Here is a 19,093-nt window from a genome sequence, read left to right as displayed (position 1 = left end):
GAGAGAGAGAGAGAGAGAGAGAGATTATTTCACCTAAAATGTTGTTTAACTAAATTTATCTCCCAAATACTTTTTCTCTCCATGGAACTTGTCAAAGCTTCAGCTGAAATTCTACTTGTGATATCGAGTCACAAGCACTGGAAGCACCGACACCAAGGGGGACTTGATGAAGATGGAAGAGTGAGTGATTGGGTGAGAGCCACCTGAGGTGCTTGAACAACAGACAACACATAACTAAAGAACCAACACCAACACCTGCAGCAACACCTGCAGCAACACATGACTACAGACCAACACCTGCAGCAACACATAACTACAGACCAACACCTGCAGCAACACATAACTACAGACCAACACCTGCAGCAACACATAACTACAGACCAACACCTGCAGCAACACATAACTACAGACCAACACCTGCAGCAACACATAACTACAGACCAACACCTGCAGCAACACATTTGACTACGTCTTGCATGGTGGACTTGTTTAGATCTGTTATGACCTGGTGGACTTGTTTAGATCTGTTATGACCTGCATGGTGGACTTGTTTTAGATCTGTTATGACCTGAAGGGGGACTTGTTTAGATCTGTTATGACCTGTTTAGATCCGTTATGACCTGTTTAGATCTGTTATGACCTGCATGGGGGACCTGTTTAGATCTGTTATGACCTGCATGGTGGACTTGTTTAGATCTGTTATGACCTGCATGGTGGACTTGTTTAGATCTGTTATGACCTGCATGGTGGGACTAATTTAGATCTGTTATGACCTGCATGGTGGACTAATTTAGATCTGTTATGACCTGCATGGTGGACTTGTTTAGATCTGTTATGACCTGCATGGGGGACTTGTTTATCTGTTAGGACTTGTGATTCATCTGACTATGTCTATAGTCGTCCCCTTTTTTATTTTGTTTTCCACCATACAAAAACTAACCTTGCTATTCTTCATCTGAGATATTAAAAAACCTCAAAGGCTAATATATTCATCATGTGCACAAGGGAAGTCCAAACACAAAGGTGACAAGCTGGCAGTGTCCTTGTTGGCTAGAAGCACCGGTGAATAATATAGCAAATGTTTGTGTGTCACAACAACTACGCTCAGACATGTTTCCATGACAACTGCTGCGGACGCCACTCACCCTCGTCCTCGTCGTTGGCCGTGACGGTGATGAGGACGAAGCCCACCTCCTTGTCCTCCTCCACGCTCACCTCGTACACCGGCTGGGCGAAGGCCGGGGCGTTGTCGTTGACGTCGGTGACAAAGATCCTCACGTAGGCCGTGTCTGTGTGGAGCAATAATGTGCTGGATCGTTATGGATCAATCGGTCTGAAATAAACATCATACTTGACAACATAATATACATACTCGTGATTCACTTGAAGTCGTAACAGCAGGCAAAAGTTGAGATCCGATTTTGGTATTTGGTATGATTTGAGCAGCAACAAATGGTATGTTGAGAAACAATCAAACAACAACAATCAAATTAAAATAAATTAATAAATTGCAATGCAATGAATCCAATACTGAGCAACAACCATGGAGTGCATTGAATGTATCAGTTTTGAATGGTTTGTGTGTATGTGTATACAGAAAGGTACAACAGGAACTCTGTAATCTGTTAAAACATTTATTAAATATTTGAAATGTTGGGCAAAATCATAAATTTGGTAAATTGTGTGAATCATGATTATTTCAATGAAATTACTACACAATTAACTTAATTCAAGCTTTTTGTATTGCCATACAGTATAGTATTGTGTTCACTAACATTAAAGTAATAATCTCTAACATTGTCATATAAATAAATGTCTATTTTGCCACTCTCTGTCGCCAACTGATATAACACAATAGTGATTATACTTATAACCAGTTCAACTGATATAACACAATAGTGATTATACTTATAACCAGTTCAACTGATATAACACAATAGTGATTCTACCTGTAACCAGTTCAACTGATAACAATTAGGGCTGTCAGTTTATCGCGCTAATTAATTACACAGCAAATTATCACGTTATGAAAATTAACTAAAAATTTATTATATATATATTATATATATTTATTATTCAATTCTTTATATAATTATTTTTTTGACTGTGAATAACACCATGCTAAAATTTACCAAACCTGAAAAATCTAAGCAAATGAATAAAGGGAAGATGATTAAACAGAAGGTTTTGTAGATACAGTACTGAATTCTGCCATCCGGACACATGCAATTTGAAATATGATTATAGAATATAACATATCAGGCCTAAAATGGTTATGCGATTAAAATGCGATTAATTCCTGTAATTAATTACATAAAAAATGTTAATCGCCTGACAGCACTAATAACAATACAATAGTGATTATACTTATAACTAGGGATGTCCAATTGGCATTAAAATGTGATATCGGAAAATATCGGTATCAGTTAAAAAAAAATTATAAAATAAAAAAAATCTTTTTCTTTTTTACATTTCTATAAACTTTATTTACCCAGGCAAGCAAGTAAGAACAAATTCAGATTTAATTTATTGTCAAAAGTATGCATAATGTTGTGTTAATTCCACAACAAGAGATATGTAATGTTAATTACCTGAAATTATTCAGTTTTGGGGGGGGGGGGGGGGGGGCTGCATATATCGGTATCGGTTGATATCGGTATCGGAAATTAAGAGTTGGACAATATCGGTATATCGGTATCGGTAAAAAAGCCAATATCGAGCATCCCTACTTATAACCAGTTCAAATGATATAACAATAGTGATTCTACCTGTAACCAGTTCAACTGATATAACACAATAGTGATTCTACCTATAACCACTTCATGAATGTCTTTACATTTGCTGTTCTTGGCTGCTCTAAACACTGGTGTCTGGTAGGACATTACTGCTCTAAACACTGGTGTCTGGTAGGACATTACTGCTCTTAACACTGGTGTCTGGCAGGACATTCCTGTTCTAAACACTGGTGTCTGGCAGGACATTACTGCTCTAAACACTGGTGTCTGGTAGGACATTCCTGTTCTAAACACTGGTGTCTGGTAGGACATTCCTGTTCTAAACACTGGTGTCTGGTAGGACATTCCTGTTCTAAACACTGGTGTCTGGTAGGACATTCCTGCTCTAAACACTGGTGTCTGGTAGGACATTCCTGCTCTAAACACTGGTGTCTGGCAGGACATTCCTGTTCTAAACACTGGTGTCTGGTAGAACATTCCTGTTCTAAACACTGGTGTCTGGTAGGACATTCCTGCTCTAAACACTGGTGTCTGGTAGGACATTCCTGTTCTAAACACTGGTGTCTGGTAGGACATTCCTGCTCTAAACACTGGTGTCTGGTAGGACATTCCTGTTCTAAACACTGGTATCTGGTAGAACATTCCTGTTCTAAACACTGGTGTCTGGTAGGACATTCCTGTTCTAAACACTGGTGTCTGGTAGAACATTCCTGTTCTAAACACTGGTGTCTGGTAGGACATTCCTGTTCTAAACACTGGTATCTGGCAGGACATTCCTGTTCTAAACACTGGTATCTGGTAGGACATTCCCAGGAAAATCATCCGGTGCACAGAAAGTGATGTGTTTTATGTCACAAGCAGCAACAGCATTTTGTTTGGAATTGATAGATGACTAACTCAGTAGTTAAGCAAGTTTCAAGAACCTTGAATCAATACAATCAATCAATACAATACAAATACAATGCAAAAACCCAACAGCAATTATCGCTTGTCACCCATAGATGTCGCCAAAATAAACAAAAATGAAGATCCACTTTAAGTTAAAATGTTCCATGCTACCTAATACAGTAGCATAACACCACCACTCCCAACACATTAACCAATCTGCTCCTTTTGATAAGGCAACAAGGAGGATGTTAAGGATCTGGGGCGTTGAACGGAAAGATGAGTGTAGATTCTGTGTGGAAGAGACAGAAGATTTGCCACACCTTTTTTGGTACTGTCCTTATGTAGTCTGTTTTTGGAATGGTGTGCAAAACTGGTTATCGAATTGCAATATCAGTTGTTATATTGATATACAGACTGTACTGTTGGGTGATTTAAAGGAATATAACCGTACCTTTGTAAATGTGATTATTCTTTTGGGAAAAAGGTTAATTTTTAAAGCACAATTTATTCTACCGATCCTCAATTGTCTTTATTTTATTTATTTAATTTATTTGTTTGTATTTTGTTATTCATGTAAGCCTGGTGGATATTCAGGATGGTGTGTAATTGGGGAGCAGGGGTGATGGGTGGGGTACTTACTGGAGTGTAGAAATATGATTTCATGTAAGTCAACATTTTTATGAAATTAAGAAATTATTATTTGATGAAATGCATCTACTGCATCTATTGTATCTGCACCCCTTTTTAATAATAAAGTAAAAAAGAAAAAAAGGCAACAATAACCCCAGTATTAACTTGGTCTATTATAAACCAGGGACATTAAAAAGCAACACATGTTGCACGTGAACCATCAATGTTCTCTGTAATGACAGCGTACATGTGTTTGCTAGTCATAGCTGTGTTGCAAACTCAAGAGACTTGACTGGGTTGGGTGCAGTGGTGGTGGGACGTGGGTGACATTGCTGTCCTTTAGCCGTAGTACCTCTGCGTGCATGTCGTTAATTGACCCCAAACACAGATGAGCTATTAGCCCATCCCATTAGTGCAGCGCTAACGACGTGTTAATGAATGACGTGTTAATGAATGACGTTCATCTGGATGTGCACAGAGCAGCAGAGCCAGCTGGTTGAGACCTGGAGCAAGTCATCTCCTATAGGCTGGACTGACTGAGTAGCAGGGAGGAAGGTGGTACGATCTTCTGATCTGGGTCTCCTCTCCATCCCTTGCACCAGGTTGCAGACTTTCGGTGACAGAGCCTTCAGTGTGGCGTCCCCTACCCTCTGGAACTCTCTCCCCCTCCGAAATCCGCAATGCCCCAACCCTGAACACTTTCAAAACAGCTCTCAAGATGCAACTTTTCACCAAGGCTTTCCCCACTAGTTAATTTAAATTAGATTTAGGTTTCATTATCCCTCTACCTGCCCCCTCATTGATTGATTGATTGATTGATTGATTGAAAACTTTATTAACAGATTGCAGAATGGGTACAATACAGTACAGCTCAATACACACAATTGTTAAGGGGATGCAGACCAGAGAAAGACTTTCGTCTTGTTTCCACCAGGGTCCCCCATTTTCAATTCATCAGGACATATATGACATACATGACATACAGATAGTCAGTACTGCTACATCTATACATTTATGACATACCAGATTTGCAAATACAGTACTGTTTGTGATACAGAAGGAGTCAGGAAAAGGGAGTATATACATTTGACGTAGAAACTGTACATTGGAGGAGGTTGGGTGGGGGGGGTTGGGTACACTGGGATATTGACAACCATACTTTCATCACCCCCCTTTCCCCTATTTCCCCTTTTCCATAGCCCTCTTGACTTGTGAAGCGACCTTGGGTTTCTTGAAAGGCGCTATATAAATTTGATTTATTATTATTATTATTATTATTTGGTACCGGGTGCTGGGATTATGCATGGGTATGTGTTTTGTGTGTGTGTGTGTGTGTGTGTGTGTGTGTGTGTGTGTGTGTGTGTGTGTGTGTGTGTGTGTGTGTGTGTGTGTGTGTGTGTGTGTGGTGTGTGAGTGTGTGTGCAAGCACAAAGTGTATGTATGTATGTATGTGTGTGTGTGTGTGTGTGTGTGTGTGTGTGTGTGTGTGTGTGTGTGTGTGTGTGTGTGTGTGTGTGTGTGTGTGTGTGTGTGTGTCTGTGTGTCTGTGTGTGTGTGTGTGTGTACCTACCCGTATTGGGCTGTCCCTGTTGTCCAGACCGGGCTGATTCGGAGCTATCCTGAGACTGGACCTCGATGAGGTAAGAGCCTTTCTGCTCTCGGTCGAAAGAGGCCCGCGTGTGGATCGCCCCGGTGTAGGAGCTGATGCTGAAGTACTGCGAGTCTCCACTCTCGTCCTTCAGGATCACATAGTTTATCTACAGACCCAGGGAGCAAGGGAGACAAGAGACAAGAACAGTACTCAGCTAAGATCAAGTTCGCAAGGACAATCTTCTCCTTGAAGGACTATATTCAACAGTGTGGAATATTATGTTACTGTGCTTATTTCAACCTCAACACAGCCAGTTGGTGAACTAACCGTCTATCTAGAGAAGCAAAATCAGGATATATCATTACCAAGAATGTGTTAAGTGGTAGAATAGCTCCTGTATTTACTGCCCTAACCAAAACCTGGTCACTAACCAAAACCCGGTCACTAACCAAAACCTGGTCACTAACCAAAACCTGGTCACTAACCAAAACCTGGTCACTAACCAAAACCTGGTCACTAAACAAAACCTGGTCACTAAACAAAACCTGGTCACTAAACAAACCCTGGTCACTAACCAAAACCAGGTCACTAACCAAAACCTGGTCACTAACCAAAACCTGGTCACTAACCAAAACCTGGTCACTAACCAAAACCAGGTCACTAACCAAAACCTGGTCACTAAACAAACCCTGGTCACTAACCAAAACCTGGTCACTAACCAAAACCAGGTCACTAACCAAAACCTGGTCACTAACCAAAACCTGGTCACTAACCAAAACCTGGTCACTAACCAAAACCTGGTCACTAACCAAAACCTGGTCACTAAACAAACCCTGGTCACTAACCAAAACCAGGTCACTAACCAAAACCTGGTCACTAACCAAAACCTGGTCACTAACCAAAACCTGGTCACTAACCAAAACCTGGTCACTAACCAAAACCTGGTCACTAAACAAAACCTGGTCACTAAACAAAACCTGGTCACTAAACAAACCCTGGTCACTAACCAAAACCAGGTCACTAACCAAAACCTGGTCACTAAACAAAAACCTGGTCAAAATACTAGCTAGCTTTTTTTCTTTTTTTTACCTTGACAGGAGAAATGGTGAGAACCACAGTACTAATCTATACAAATTAACCACTTATAGTATGTTAAGTTACGATCAAGTTAAAGTTTTCCAGAAATGATTAAAACCTGCGTTCAGTATCGCTCACCATTCCGTGGAGACCAGAGTCCAGGTCGGTGGCGGAAACCTGAGCGACCGACGTTCCGATCTCGGCACCCTCAGGCACCGTGGCCTCGTAGGTGGACGACAGGAAGAAGGGAACATTGTCATTCACGTCTGGGGAGGGAAAGAAAAAGGTAAATCAAAGACAAACGTTTCACAAAGTTCACTTTATCTCCCCCTGGAGGCAACTCACTTCTTAATGAAAATGTTGTTTATGACTGAGGAATTAGCGGCAGAATGCCCTCAAGAACCCAACAAGGAACCTGGCACAGCAGTGAGTGCTTGCTAAGCCAATTACATGACAAAATACGTGTATGTTTAAAACCAATCAAGGTCAGGTTTCCTTGACGCCGTCGCCTCACCCACCTAGCAAAGCGTATTAGCAAATGAGGCACTGTTCAATGAGGCGTAGTGTCGCTCACAACGCTAGTCACGACCAGGGACTTGTTCAATGAGGCGTAGTGTCGCTCACAACGCTAGTCACGACCAGGGACTTGTTCAATGAGGCGTGGTGTAGCTCACATCACTAGTCACGACCAGGGACTTGTTAAATGAGGCATAGTGTCGCTCACATCACTAGTCACGCCCAGGGACTTGTTAAATGAGGCGTAGTGTAGCTCACAACGCTAGTCACGACCAGGGACTTGTTAAATGAGGCGTAGTGTAGCTCACAACGCTAGTCACGACCAGGGACTTGTTAAATGAGGCGTATTGTCGCTCACATCACTAGTCACGACCAGGGACTTGTTAAATGAGGCGTGGTGTCGCTCACAACGCTAGTCACGACCAGGGACTTGTTAAATGATGCGTGGTGTCGCTCACAACGCTAGTCACGACCAGGGACTTGTTAAATGAGGCGTATTGTCGCTCACATCACTAGTCACGACCAGGGACTTGTTAAATGAGGCGTGGTGTCGCTCACAACGCTAGTCACGACCAGGGACTTGTTAAATGAGGCGTAGTGTCGCTCACAACGCTAGTCACGACCAGGGACTTGTTAAATGAGGCGTAGTGTCGCTCACATCACTAGTCACGACCAGGGACTTGTTAAATGAGGCGTATTGTCGCTCACATCACTAGTCACGACCAGGGACTTGTTAAATGAGGCGTAGTGTCGCTCACATCACTAGTCACGACCAGGGACTTGTTAAATGAGGCGTGGTGTCGCTCACAACGCTATAGTCACGACCAGGGACTTGTTAAATGAGGCGTAGTGTAGCTCACAACGCTAGTCACGACCAGGGACTTGTTAAATGAGGCGTAGTGTCGCTCACAACGCTAGTCACGACCAGGGACTTGTTAAATGAGGCGTAGTGTAGCTCACAATGCTAGTCACGACCAGGGACTTGTTAAATGAGGCGTAGTGTAGCTCACAATGCTAGTCACGAGTCACGAGTGAGCTGTGCATCGTTATTATTGTTCTCTCTCTCTCTCTCCTTTGCTTTTCTCTCTCTATCGCTCATTAAGCTATTCTCTGTATTTTCTCTTTCCCCTGTTATCTATTCTTGATCTCCCTACTGCTGCTAATACTATGTATCATGCAGTCATTGTCACTGTCACTGTCACACAAATGATCACCGGATGAGCAGTCGTATTTTTGTGTGTTTTTCTTGTTTAACATTCATTTACCCAGGGTATGTTCTTTAAAACCTTTATTTAGTCGGGGTGCTGATCCTGGGGGGTCCGGGGGTCCTGGGGTGGGAGTGGGGGAGGAAATGTCTTTTGTGGTGTCTGTGGTAACACAATTTAATTTTTATCTTGTTTTATTGTTTTGGTTATTTCCGTTGTTGTTATTGTTGTTGTTGTTGTTACTATGTCCTGTGAGGTCCTGTTTATTGTTGTTATTACTGTATTGTGTTGTCTTGTTTCATGTAAAAGAAGATTTTTTTTTATTTTTTTATTTATCACAAAAACATTCTAAAATATTTACCCAGGGTATGTTCTTTATGACCTTTATTTAGCCAGGGTAGGTTCTTTATAACCTTTATTTAGCCAGGGTAGGTTCTTTATAAACTTTATTTACAGAGGGTAGGTTCTTTATAAACTTTATTTACCCAGGGTAGGTTCTTTATAAACTTTATTTACAGAGGGTATGTTCTTTTTAACCTTTATTTAGCCAGGGTAGGTTCTTTATAACCTTTATTTAGCCAGGGTAGGTTCTTTATAAACTTTATTTACAGAGGGTATGTTCTTTTTAACCTTTATTTAGCCAGGGTAGGTTCTTTATAACCTTTATTTACAGAGGGTATGTTCTTTTTAACCTTTATTTAGCCAGGGTAGGTTCTTTATAACCTTTATTTAGCCAGAGTAGGTTCTTTATAAACTTTATTTAGCCAGGGTAGGTTCGCTGAGCACAGCGATGCCCTGCTTCACACTAGCACTGTTCCACACGTTCACACGTGGAAGCTGCCCAGTACAACCACAGTCTGACGCCACTAACCACTGAGCAGCTACACTGCAGCAGTTTGGGGTTAAGTGCCTTGCTCACACTTCAGCCGTTGGTGTTGGAGGGAAGGGAGAACACTATTCATTCACCTCCCCACCAGGATCTTTCGTACCGGTCCGGGGGATCAAACGTAACGTTGAAGTAAACAGTGGTGAAAGGCTCATCACACCTGTAACGTTCACGTAAACGGTGGTGAAAGACTCATCTCACCTGTAACGTTCACGTAAACGGTGGTGAAAGACTCATCTCACCTGTAACGTTGACGTAAACGGTGGTGAAAGACTCATCTCACCTGTAACGTTGACGTAAACGGTGGTGAAAGGCTCATCTCACCTGTAACGTTGACGTAAACGGTGGTGAAAGACGCCAGCGGCACGGCTGCTACGTTCTGCACTCGGACCCTCAGCGTGAAGAAGCGTGTGGTCTCGTAGTCCAGGTTCTCCGCCACCAGTATGGAGGCAGAGCCGTCGGCTCGGTTGGGCTTGATGTAGAAGCGCACTGGCATGTTGGTCTCCGGCACTTGGCCCTCTTCCAGGTTATAGGTCACCCGGGGGTCACCGAGGGGCGATGTTGCCTTGATGGTCTGTAAGAGAAGGAAGGAAGGACGGAAGGGTCGTCACTGGTTGTTGGTAAGAAGTGTGTGTAAGTCTCCAAGTCTCTTTATGGAAATGTTGGCCTTCGTAAGTGTCTGCTCTATAACGCTCGGTATAACTCCCACATGATACACTGGTCTACAGCACTACTGGACGGACACTTCTTCCCCCTACAGCCGCCACCACACTGAATGCTATGCTGGCGTGCACACGGTAGCATTAAATTAACGTGTGAGTCTATTATTTGAAGTGTGGGTGCACTGTATGTGAGGTGCCATTGGCATTGTACCGTGTGTGTCTGTTGTACGGTGGAATATGTCTGTACAGTGTTACTAATCCTGATCTGATGATGTGTAACACAAATGCCTGCAGCGTGGGTAAGCGTTTCTTCGCTTTAGTGCAGCTAAATGTGTATGGCTACAACGTAGCTAGGGATGGGTACCGAATCAGGTACTTTTAAGGGTACCGACCGAATCACATCGGTACTACCGAGTACCGATTCATGTGAGATCCGTCATCCGCCGGTGCCACATTTCGGTACTGCAAAAGTCCGATGACGTCAGCGTTTTTCGTTTACCGCGAAACGAAACCTATGAAGTGTACCGCACGTTGATGTCAACGTTCACACGCACAATACACACTTACCTAGGATTTTACTTGATTCAACAACAAAGCAGTCGGGGCAATGGCAAGGCGAAAACGTTGTTACACTTTACAAAGCTAGATGCAGACAACGCTCGCTGCAATATTATATATATATATTAACAAATTGTTCTAAATAAATAATAATGATAATAAATGATTTGAAGTTTGTATATTTTCTTTTTCAACTGAGGTAGGTAGATTCACAGGTACCGGTTCAAATGTGAAAGGAACCCAACCCTAAACTAAATGTGTACGGCTACAACGTAGCTCCATCCGACTCTATGCAGGGTATGCCATGCAAATTTACAGCATAAGATAAGATAAGATAAGATCAGATAAGATCAGATAAGATCAGATAAGATAAGATAAGATATTCCTTTATTGATCCCCTTGGGGAAATCCGGGCTTCATAGCAGCATGGGTGGAAGGGGGAGGGGAGGTACAGGTATTGGCATGGTAATAGTACAAGTATAGGCAATACAATTATAATAAAGATAAAAAATAAACAGTGTCAGTTATAGTATACGTTACAATAAACATGGGCAATAAAACACTTAGTAAGTAAAGTAAGTAAGTAGTCAAGTAAAAAGTATACACAGATGCAGTATACGCAAGGTACCCTAACTGGCATGATATACGTTATATGTTGTAGTCCATGCAGGTTAGGTGGTAAGGGTCAGACGCACTTACTCCTAGTAGTCAGTGTGTGTGTGTGTGTGTGTGTGTGTGTGGGTGGGTGCTTGAGCGAGCCTGCCTCGAGCACAAGATGAGGAGGAAAGAAAAGAAAACTGCTTGAGCAACGCTTTCTAATGTCTCATGGATTTTCATCTTTGAATCTTCCAGCGGGGTGGTGTCTGAAAAAGAGCCAACGACTGACTCCAATCAGCAGAGGCGTCACTCTCCCAGGCTGCTGACTCCACACCGGCCAAATACATTAGACACGCTTGTAGCGCAATCCATCAAACATCCTATTGAACTCATATCGACATGTGATGGAGTCGCTCTCCGCGGCGGAGAGGGAGGGCGGCCTCTTTTTTTTGTGCCCGAGAGGAAGCGCAGAGGCAGGGAGAGACCAGGGTGACAGGAAATTATATGGGGGAAGTATATCGCAGACGCGCACACCTGTATACCGCCCGGGGGGGGGGGGGGGGGGGGGGTCCGGCCAGTGAGATTTCACAGCCACAGTGCTATTAAGCTACTCACATCAGGATCAAGTGCACAGGCACTGCTTTCTCATGGTTGTGTGCAAGTGTTATTGTCTTAGTGTATTGTGTTGGCCTGTGTGATACAGTGGTTTGATTGATTGATTGAATTGATTGATTGATTGATTGATTGAAAACTTTATTAACAGATTGCAGAATGGGTACAATACAGTACGGCTCAATACAAAACTGCTAAGAGGATGCAGACCAGATGCAGTCCCCCATTTTCAATTCATCAGGATATTCAATTCAATCAGGTTGTTGTTGTTGTTGTTGTGCAAATCAATTGCCCTCTGGTATTACAATAAGATATGGAATCGAACTGAACTCTCAATATTAAAGAAAAGGGTCAGACACGCAGAAAAGCACCCTAGGAGTTCTTGACTCAGCAAGTGTTGCACACTGATTAATGTGATTAATGTGCACATGATGAAATCACTGTTCATCATTTCACTGACCATCCCTTTAATACTACACAGAGTAAGTGACCCCTGAATCTCTCTGAGGACAAATTCACATGCATTCAATGGATAGTTTGAATTCTTTAGGCCACTAAGTGGTATGAAATACATGCCAATAGTGTAATGGATGCATAACCATCGGCTCAGTGAGTAACTTGCGTCACACTCTGGGCAAGTTGCAAGACATCATGTCGGTGTGAGAGAAGAGTCGAGCAGTGGAATGTGCAGGACTGCTGTTCTCTGTTCAGGATGGTTCACTTTTATCTGCATGTTGTGATGTGGATTAAAACTTTTTGGTTTCAAGACCCTGTGCGCTGCCTGTCTGAAACTTCCCGGTTCCGTCCTTCGTCAGGATTCTCTGACCACGGGACTTGATAAGTAAGTTAACGCTTATAACCATCCCTTTAACTATCGACAACCAATTGGATCTGTCGAAGTAAACAAAGACTATTTGCATCTGAGATTATGCGCCTTTCCAGACCAGGGAGAGATCTTCACGACTGAGGTCAAGATGACAGTGACTTCAGGACTTTACAGTTTGTCATCTCAATCCAGAGCCAGCTCTAACTCCTATCTACAGTGTGACGCGTTCACATTCACTGGAATCCGCCCAGGATCCAAAGAATAAGAGACAGAGCGTCCCAACAATGTTCTGTTGGCTCACAGCTGTCCGCTGTCAGGAGCAAAGTTATTCCTCCTCTTCTGAGGGTTCTCCTGATAGAGCTGGAAGGAAGACAGAATGTAACAGGGATGACAGTGTGGTGTACACATGTTCATTTAAAAATACAACCACCTTCCAAGAATCTGACATTCCAGGGGCCAAAGTAGTCGGTTCAGACCTTCTATGGTCTGAATTGGACTTCAGGGATTACTTACCTGATAGCTAAGTGAATGCAGTGTGTGGGAGAGAGATAGAGAGAGAGGGGGGAGTGAGAGAAAGAAGGACATAGAGAGAGAGGTGGGGGTTGAGAAGAGATGGGACCAAGTCACAGTTTTTGTGAGTCACAAGTAAGTCTCATGTCTTGATACTCAAGTCCCAAGTCAAGACAAGCAAGTCACAAGTCTGAAACTTTGGGTATCGAGTCCTTTTAACCAGTCCTAATGTGTTCTTTACCAAATGTAATGCCATTTCAAAATGTTCAAACCAATAGAGCAGGTTGATAATAGCAGTGTTAGGGAAGTTACCTTCAAAATGTAATGTACTAATACATATTACCTATTGCTCTCTATTACATGTAGCGTGATTATGTTACATTATTACATGCTCTTCATAGTAATGCATTATATACTCGTTATATTACCACTGCTTCACTTTGTCTAATTTCTCCTAGTGAGGCTAGGGCAGATTTTGCATTAGTTTATTTGATTTATTTCATAATTTGACATGAATCTAATGTTGCAGAAGAGGAAACTAGTCAAGATGATCTTTGACTCTTTCTTGATTTACGATCAGGGGTGCAGTCGTAATATCAGAACTGCCTGGACGGCACGCGCATACATGTTCCCTCGCAGTCGCACAGAACAGATGATTATTATGCATAAATAGTAGGAAACATGTTTGTATAGGAAATTACTAGTTTTAGTTTAGTTTTTGTAAATATTGCCTTGAAATAGAGAAGCTGAAAAAGGTAGCAGGATGTAGCATTCAATATATAAAGAAATTATATTGTCAACAGATATGGTTGAAAAACAAACAATGTTTTAAATGTAATTGTAGTTATAATTTCTTTAATTGAATTAACTTAAACTAGAAAAGTAAATACAAACTAAATTAACAATGTAACTTACAGTTTACAGAAGGACAGTTTCCTTCTGAAGTACAACTTATTGCCTCATCCTTCCAGTCGGGACCATTTGTCACATAGTGAGAGCTCCACAGCTCAAGCAAACCCCCACAGGGCTTAATTTTGGTTTTGCACTTCTCGTTCTTTGTTATGTTATTGGTATCCTATTATTATGCAAAGTCTAGGTGATAGATAAGTGCCGGTACTTGGCTCACGGCGCGACGAGTCGAGTGAAAGTTGTGAACGCATTTGTGTGTGCGCGCGCGTGCACATCCGTGAGCGTACTTCTGCTCAGAAAACTGCTGGGACGGCGTGGTACCGCGTGGGACCACCACTGCACCACTGTTTACGAGTCAAAACGAGGCCTTGTGATAGTTGTGTCTGTTTGTCTGTATCGAGTCCAAGTGAAGTCCGAGTCATAGGTGTTAAAAGTCAAAGTCCAGTTGCGAGTCCAGATCATGTGACTCAAGTCCACACCTCTGGGAGTGAGTGAGAGAGTGAGTGAGGAGAGAGAGAGGGAGTCTGTGACCTCTGTTAAGAGGGGCAGAGTGAATATTGAACCTCGACAAGCAGGTTGAAATACAGTTATTGTGTGTGTGTGTGTGTGTGTGTGTGTGTGTGTGTGTGTGTGTGTGTGTGGGTGTGTGTGTATGAGTGTTCTTGCTCAGTGCCCCACGGTGAAATTGTCTGACCTATAAAGGAAGGTCGCACAAGAAGTAGAGCTTTTAAGAGCCATGTTCCCTGGGCTGCCGCAGGTCCTTGCCTTACCGCAATGTCGCCCATTTGCACGCTCGTGTGTGTGTGTGCATGCGTGTGTGTGTACATGGAGCTTTTAAGGTGCTTGTTGTCCTTTCCTGGCCACAGAGCCACGGAGTCACAACCTTGACGGGGAAGGATTGCATTAGCCATGGCTGAACGAACCCCACTTCACCACTCATTCTGTTTCGATCGCGTTGGAGCACTGGGCACAAACACACACGCACGCACGCACGCACGCACGCACGCACACACACACACACACACACACACACACACACACACACACACACACACACACACACACACACACACACACACACACACACACACACACACACACACACACACACACACACACACACACACACACACACACACACACACACACACACACGCACGCACGCACACACGAACACACACATGCACACACAGACATGTTTTTCTTTCTAACATTTCTAGTCCTAGTGCTCTTATGTTTGGAAAACAGGCTGTTATGAGGCATATGAATGAAGAACAGAGGATGGAATCTTTAGATGTTGGAAGAGACAACGGTTGGTATGTGTTGATCATTTGGTGGATTACTACTGGATCTTTTAAACACGTCCCAGCGGAACAGTAATATCATGTGCATCGGAAACAATGCACATTACTCACGATAGTAGGCTAGCCTAAATGTAATAATATTATTAATATATAATTGCATTTTATAGGCATACTTTATTATCATCATTATGATGGGACGAGACATGAAAATACATCAACATTTTCATGATGCACAGAAATGTTGCTTTGATAAAAAAAATCACGAAGTTAATATTAAACTAATGATGGCATTTGTACAAGTAGGTTAGTAGATGCGCACTGTAGTGAAAATGTCGATTTGAAAATAAAATGTTTGTCTAATAAGGCTAGAACTGTGACAGGATGAGCGGAGCGCATCGCTAAGGGAACAGCTACGAGTGCCTCAGACCGCCTTCTAAGGGTGTACCTTTCAGAAGCTATACCTTAGCTCTGGGAAACAGCTCGGCAACTAAAGGAAGACCTTAAGGTAGAGCTCATGATGCACATAGAGCTCTGGGAAACCCAGCCCAAGTATGTGGACTCTCTGATGGGTAAGGGAGAGACAAGATGGAAAACACCTGAGCAGATAGCATGACACCAAAAAGCTCTCAGACTTTCTCCTTGCCAATCGTCGGAGGCTTGTCTCTCTGCCTCTTACTAGTGAGCTAGCATGTTCGCAAGGCCTCTGAGTCTGAAAAGTTCCCCACAGCCCCAGAAGTACAAGCCCCTCTGCGGACCATCCAACTTCCAGTCCACCTCCTGCTTCTCAAGATGAGAAAGAAGAATGCAACGGTCTGCTTCAAACGCGGTGTTGCGTTGAAATATTCATGCTGGCGTGTGGGTTTTTGCTTCAATAATTAATTTTGATTATCTGCGGAGAAAATACAAACTTGTCCAACCTCTTGTATCCCGCCTTAAGATCCCCTCCACGCCTTGTAACACCAGCCGCCCTCGCTCAGCCCGGGACCGGAGCGTGATGGGACTGACACCCCCATTATCTCGGCCTCGCTCAGCCGGGGACCGGAGCGTGATGGGACTGACACCCCCATTATCTCGGCCTCGCTCAGCCCGGGACCGGAGCGTGATGGGACTGACACCCCCATTATCTCGCCCTCGCTCAGCCCGGGACCGGAGCGTGATGGGACTGACACCCCCATTATCTCGCCCTCGCTCAGCCCGGGACCGGAGCGTGATGGGACTGACACCCCCATTATCTCGCCCTCGCTCAGCCCGGGACCGGAGCGTGATGGGACTGACACCCCCATTATCTCGCCCTCGCTCAGGCCGGGACCGGAGCGTGATGGGACTGACACCCCCATTATCTCGCCCTCGCTCAGCCCGGGACCGGAGCGTGATGGGACTGACACCCCCATTATCTCGCCCTCGCTCAGCCCGGGACCGGAGCGTGATGGGACTGACACCCCCATTATCTCGCCCTCGTTCAGCCCGGGACCGGAGCGTGATGGGACTGATACCCCCATTATCTCGCCCTCGCTCAGCCCGGGACCGGAGCGTGATGGGACTGACACCCCCATTATCTCGCCCTCGCTCAGCCCGGGACCGGAGCGTGATGGGACTGACACCCCCATTATCTCGCCCTCGCTCAGGCCGGGACCGGAGCGTGATGGGACTGATACCCCCATTATCTCGCCCTCGTTCAGCCCGGGACCGGAGCGTGATGGGACTGATACCCCCATTATCTCGCCCATCGTGCTCAAGAACAAGGGCCCTTAATTACTTCCTCAAGGTTGCAATTACCGCGTTTGGAAATTTGCTAATTATCGTTCCTTGAGATAATTCCACAATGAGAGAGAGGGAGCACAGATAACAGATTAACATATTTAATTAGGGAAGAGAGACAAGAGAGATAGATGAAGATGGAGGAGATGTGGTACAAGAGATACAGAGCGAGAGACGGAGAGAGAGAGACAAACAAACAGAAAGGGAGACAGAGTGAGAGACAGAGAGAGAGACAAACAAACAGAGAGGGAGACAGAGCGAGAGACAGAGAGAGAGACAAACAAACAGAGAGGGAGATAATGCGAGAGACAGATAGAGAGACAAACAAACAGAGAGGGAGAAAGAGCGAGAGACAGAGCGATAGAGAGAGAGAGCGAGAGCGAGAGCGAGAGAGAGAGAGAGAGAGAGAGAGAGAGAGAGAGAGAGAGAGAGAGAGAGAGAGAGAGAGAGAGAGAGAGAGAGAGAGAGAGAGAGAGAGAGAGAGAGAGAGAGAGAGAGAGAGAGATGGAGAGGGGGCTGGATGAATAGAGGCACTTCATGGGCAAGCACAACAAATACAGCCTAATTTGTATTTAGAGTTCTAAGGATGAATTACTCTGAAGGCTCCCCAATGTACAGACCAGATTTTAGTAGTCAGTTGCTACAGTTACATACCATGTGCTTAGATGAGAGCGAGAGCGAGAGAGACAGAGAGCGACAGGGAGGGAGAGACAGAGAGAAAAACACTCCATGTAATTGTTGTGAAGAGCTTTGTTGTTGAAATTGTATTAGCAGAGTGACATTAGTGTGGGTGGGGAAGGGAAGAGAGAAGAGAGGAGGTGATTGCAGACAGAGTGTGAGACTATAAATGAAGAGAGAGAGAGAGAGAGAGAGAGAGAGAGAGAGAGAGAGAGAGAGAGAGAGAGAGAGAGAGAGAGAGAGAGAGAGAGAGAGAGAGAGAGAGAGAGAGAGGCAGAGAGAGCGGGAGAGAGGCAGAGAGAGGCAGAGAGAGAGGGTGTGAGGGGGCATGTTCTTTTGTTAATTACCACCCCTCCACCTACCGTTAAAACCATTGAAAAAAGTTTGTTCCGTTTTTTTAATGGCTGGCATTACCAATCGAAGGGGAGCATTAAACCTCATTAACATATAATACTTAATGCACTCTACTGAGAGGGCGAACTTGAGGAGTTTCAGATAAAGAGGGACCCAAAAAGGGTGATATTGTAGAGACAGAGAGACACTTACAAATTTTAATGTAAATGGAGATGAGAAATCGGGGAGCAGGTGAAAGAAAGAAAGACAGAGAGAGAGAGAGATAGAGAGAGAAGAGAATAGTGGAGGAGAGAAAGAGAAGAGAGAGGATAGGAGAGAATAGTGGAGAGGAGAGAGGAAGAGAGAGAGAGAGAGAGAGAGAGAGAGAGAGAGAGAGAGAGAGAGAGAGAGAGAGAGAGAGAGAGAGAGAGAGAGAGAGAGATCGGGAGGTACGGCAGATGAGAGGAGAGGAGCTTGACACAGTCATGTCAGTAATAATCTCCCTGTTTTTTTTCTTCTCTGGTTCAGAAAGGTACAGGTAACCTCTAGGTGTGTGTGTACATCCATTAGTAGGACATGAGTCAGTGGGAGGCCAGTGGATTGGTCTTCTGGACGCAGCTACAGCCACTAAATACACATCACGCTTCTTTTCTCTTTCTATTTTTCTTTTCCCTCAGAATGATTGACAGTCAGTCCCCTTTGATTTCCCCTGGTTGCATGTGACTGATGGTAACAGGAGTGCTGAATGCATGTTGACAGCATCATATCAAAACCATAAATGACACATTTAATGTAATTAAGTAGTGTGTATAGTCAAT

The 19,093-nt window shown here is 43.9% G+C and overlaps 1 protein-coding gene across 1 annotated transcript in view; it reads right to left on the bottom strand.

The window, feature by feature from the left end:
- LOC311246428 (neural-cadherin) overlaps positions 1-19,093 on the bottom strand; it is a gene marked incomplete at its 3' end in the record, with an annotated part of 215,198 nt that overhangs the window by 64,680 nt on the left and 131,425 nt on the right. Inside the window, 5 exon segments of the mRNA XM_084336584.1 lie at positions 1,142-1,289; positions 5,824-6,010; positions 7,060-7,187; positions 9,853-10,102; positions 16,457-17,224. Of these exon segments, the coding sequence (XP_084192710.1) occupies positions 1,142-1,289; positions 5,824-6,010; positions 7,060-7,187; positions 9,853-10,102; positions 16,457-17,224 (1,481 nt within the window).

Source organism: Notolepis coatsorum (genome assembly GCF_963971535.1).
Source record: "Notolepis coatsorum genome assembly, chromosome: 19".
Taxonomy (NCBI): domain Eukaryota; kingdom Metazoa; phylum Chordata; class Actinopteri; order Aulopiformes; family Paralepididae; genus Notolepis; species Notolepis coatsorum.
Note: the sequence above shows the minus strand (reverse complement) of the source record. Positions and strands in the feature narration are given on the sequence as shown.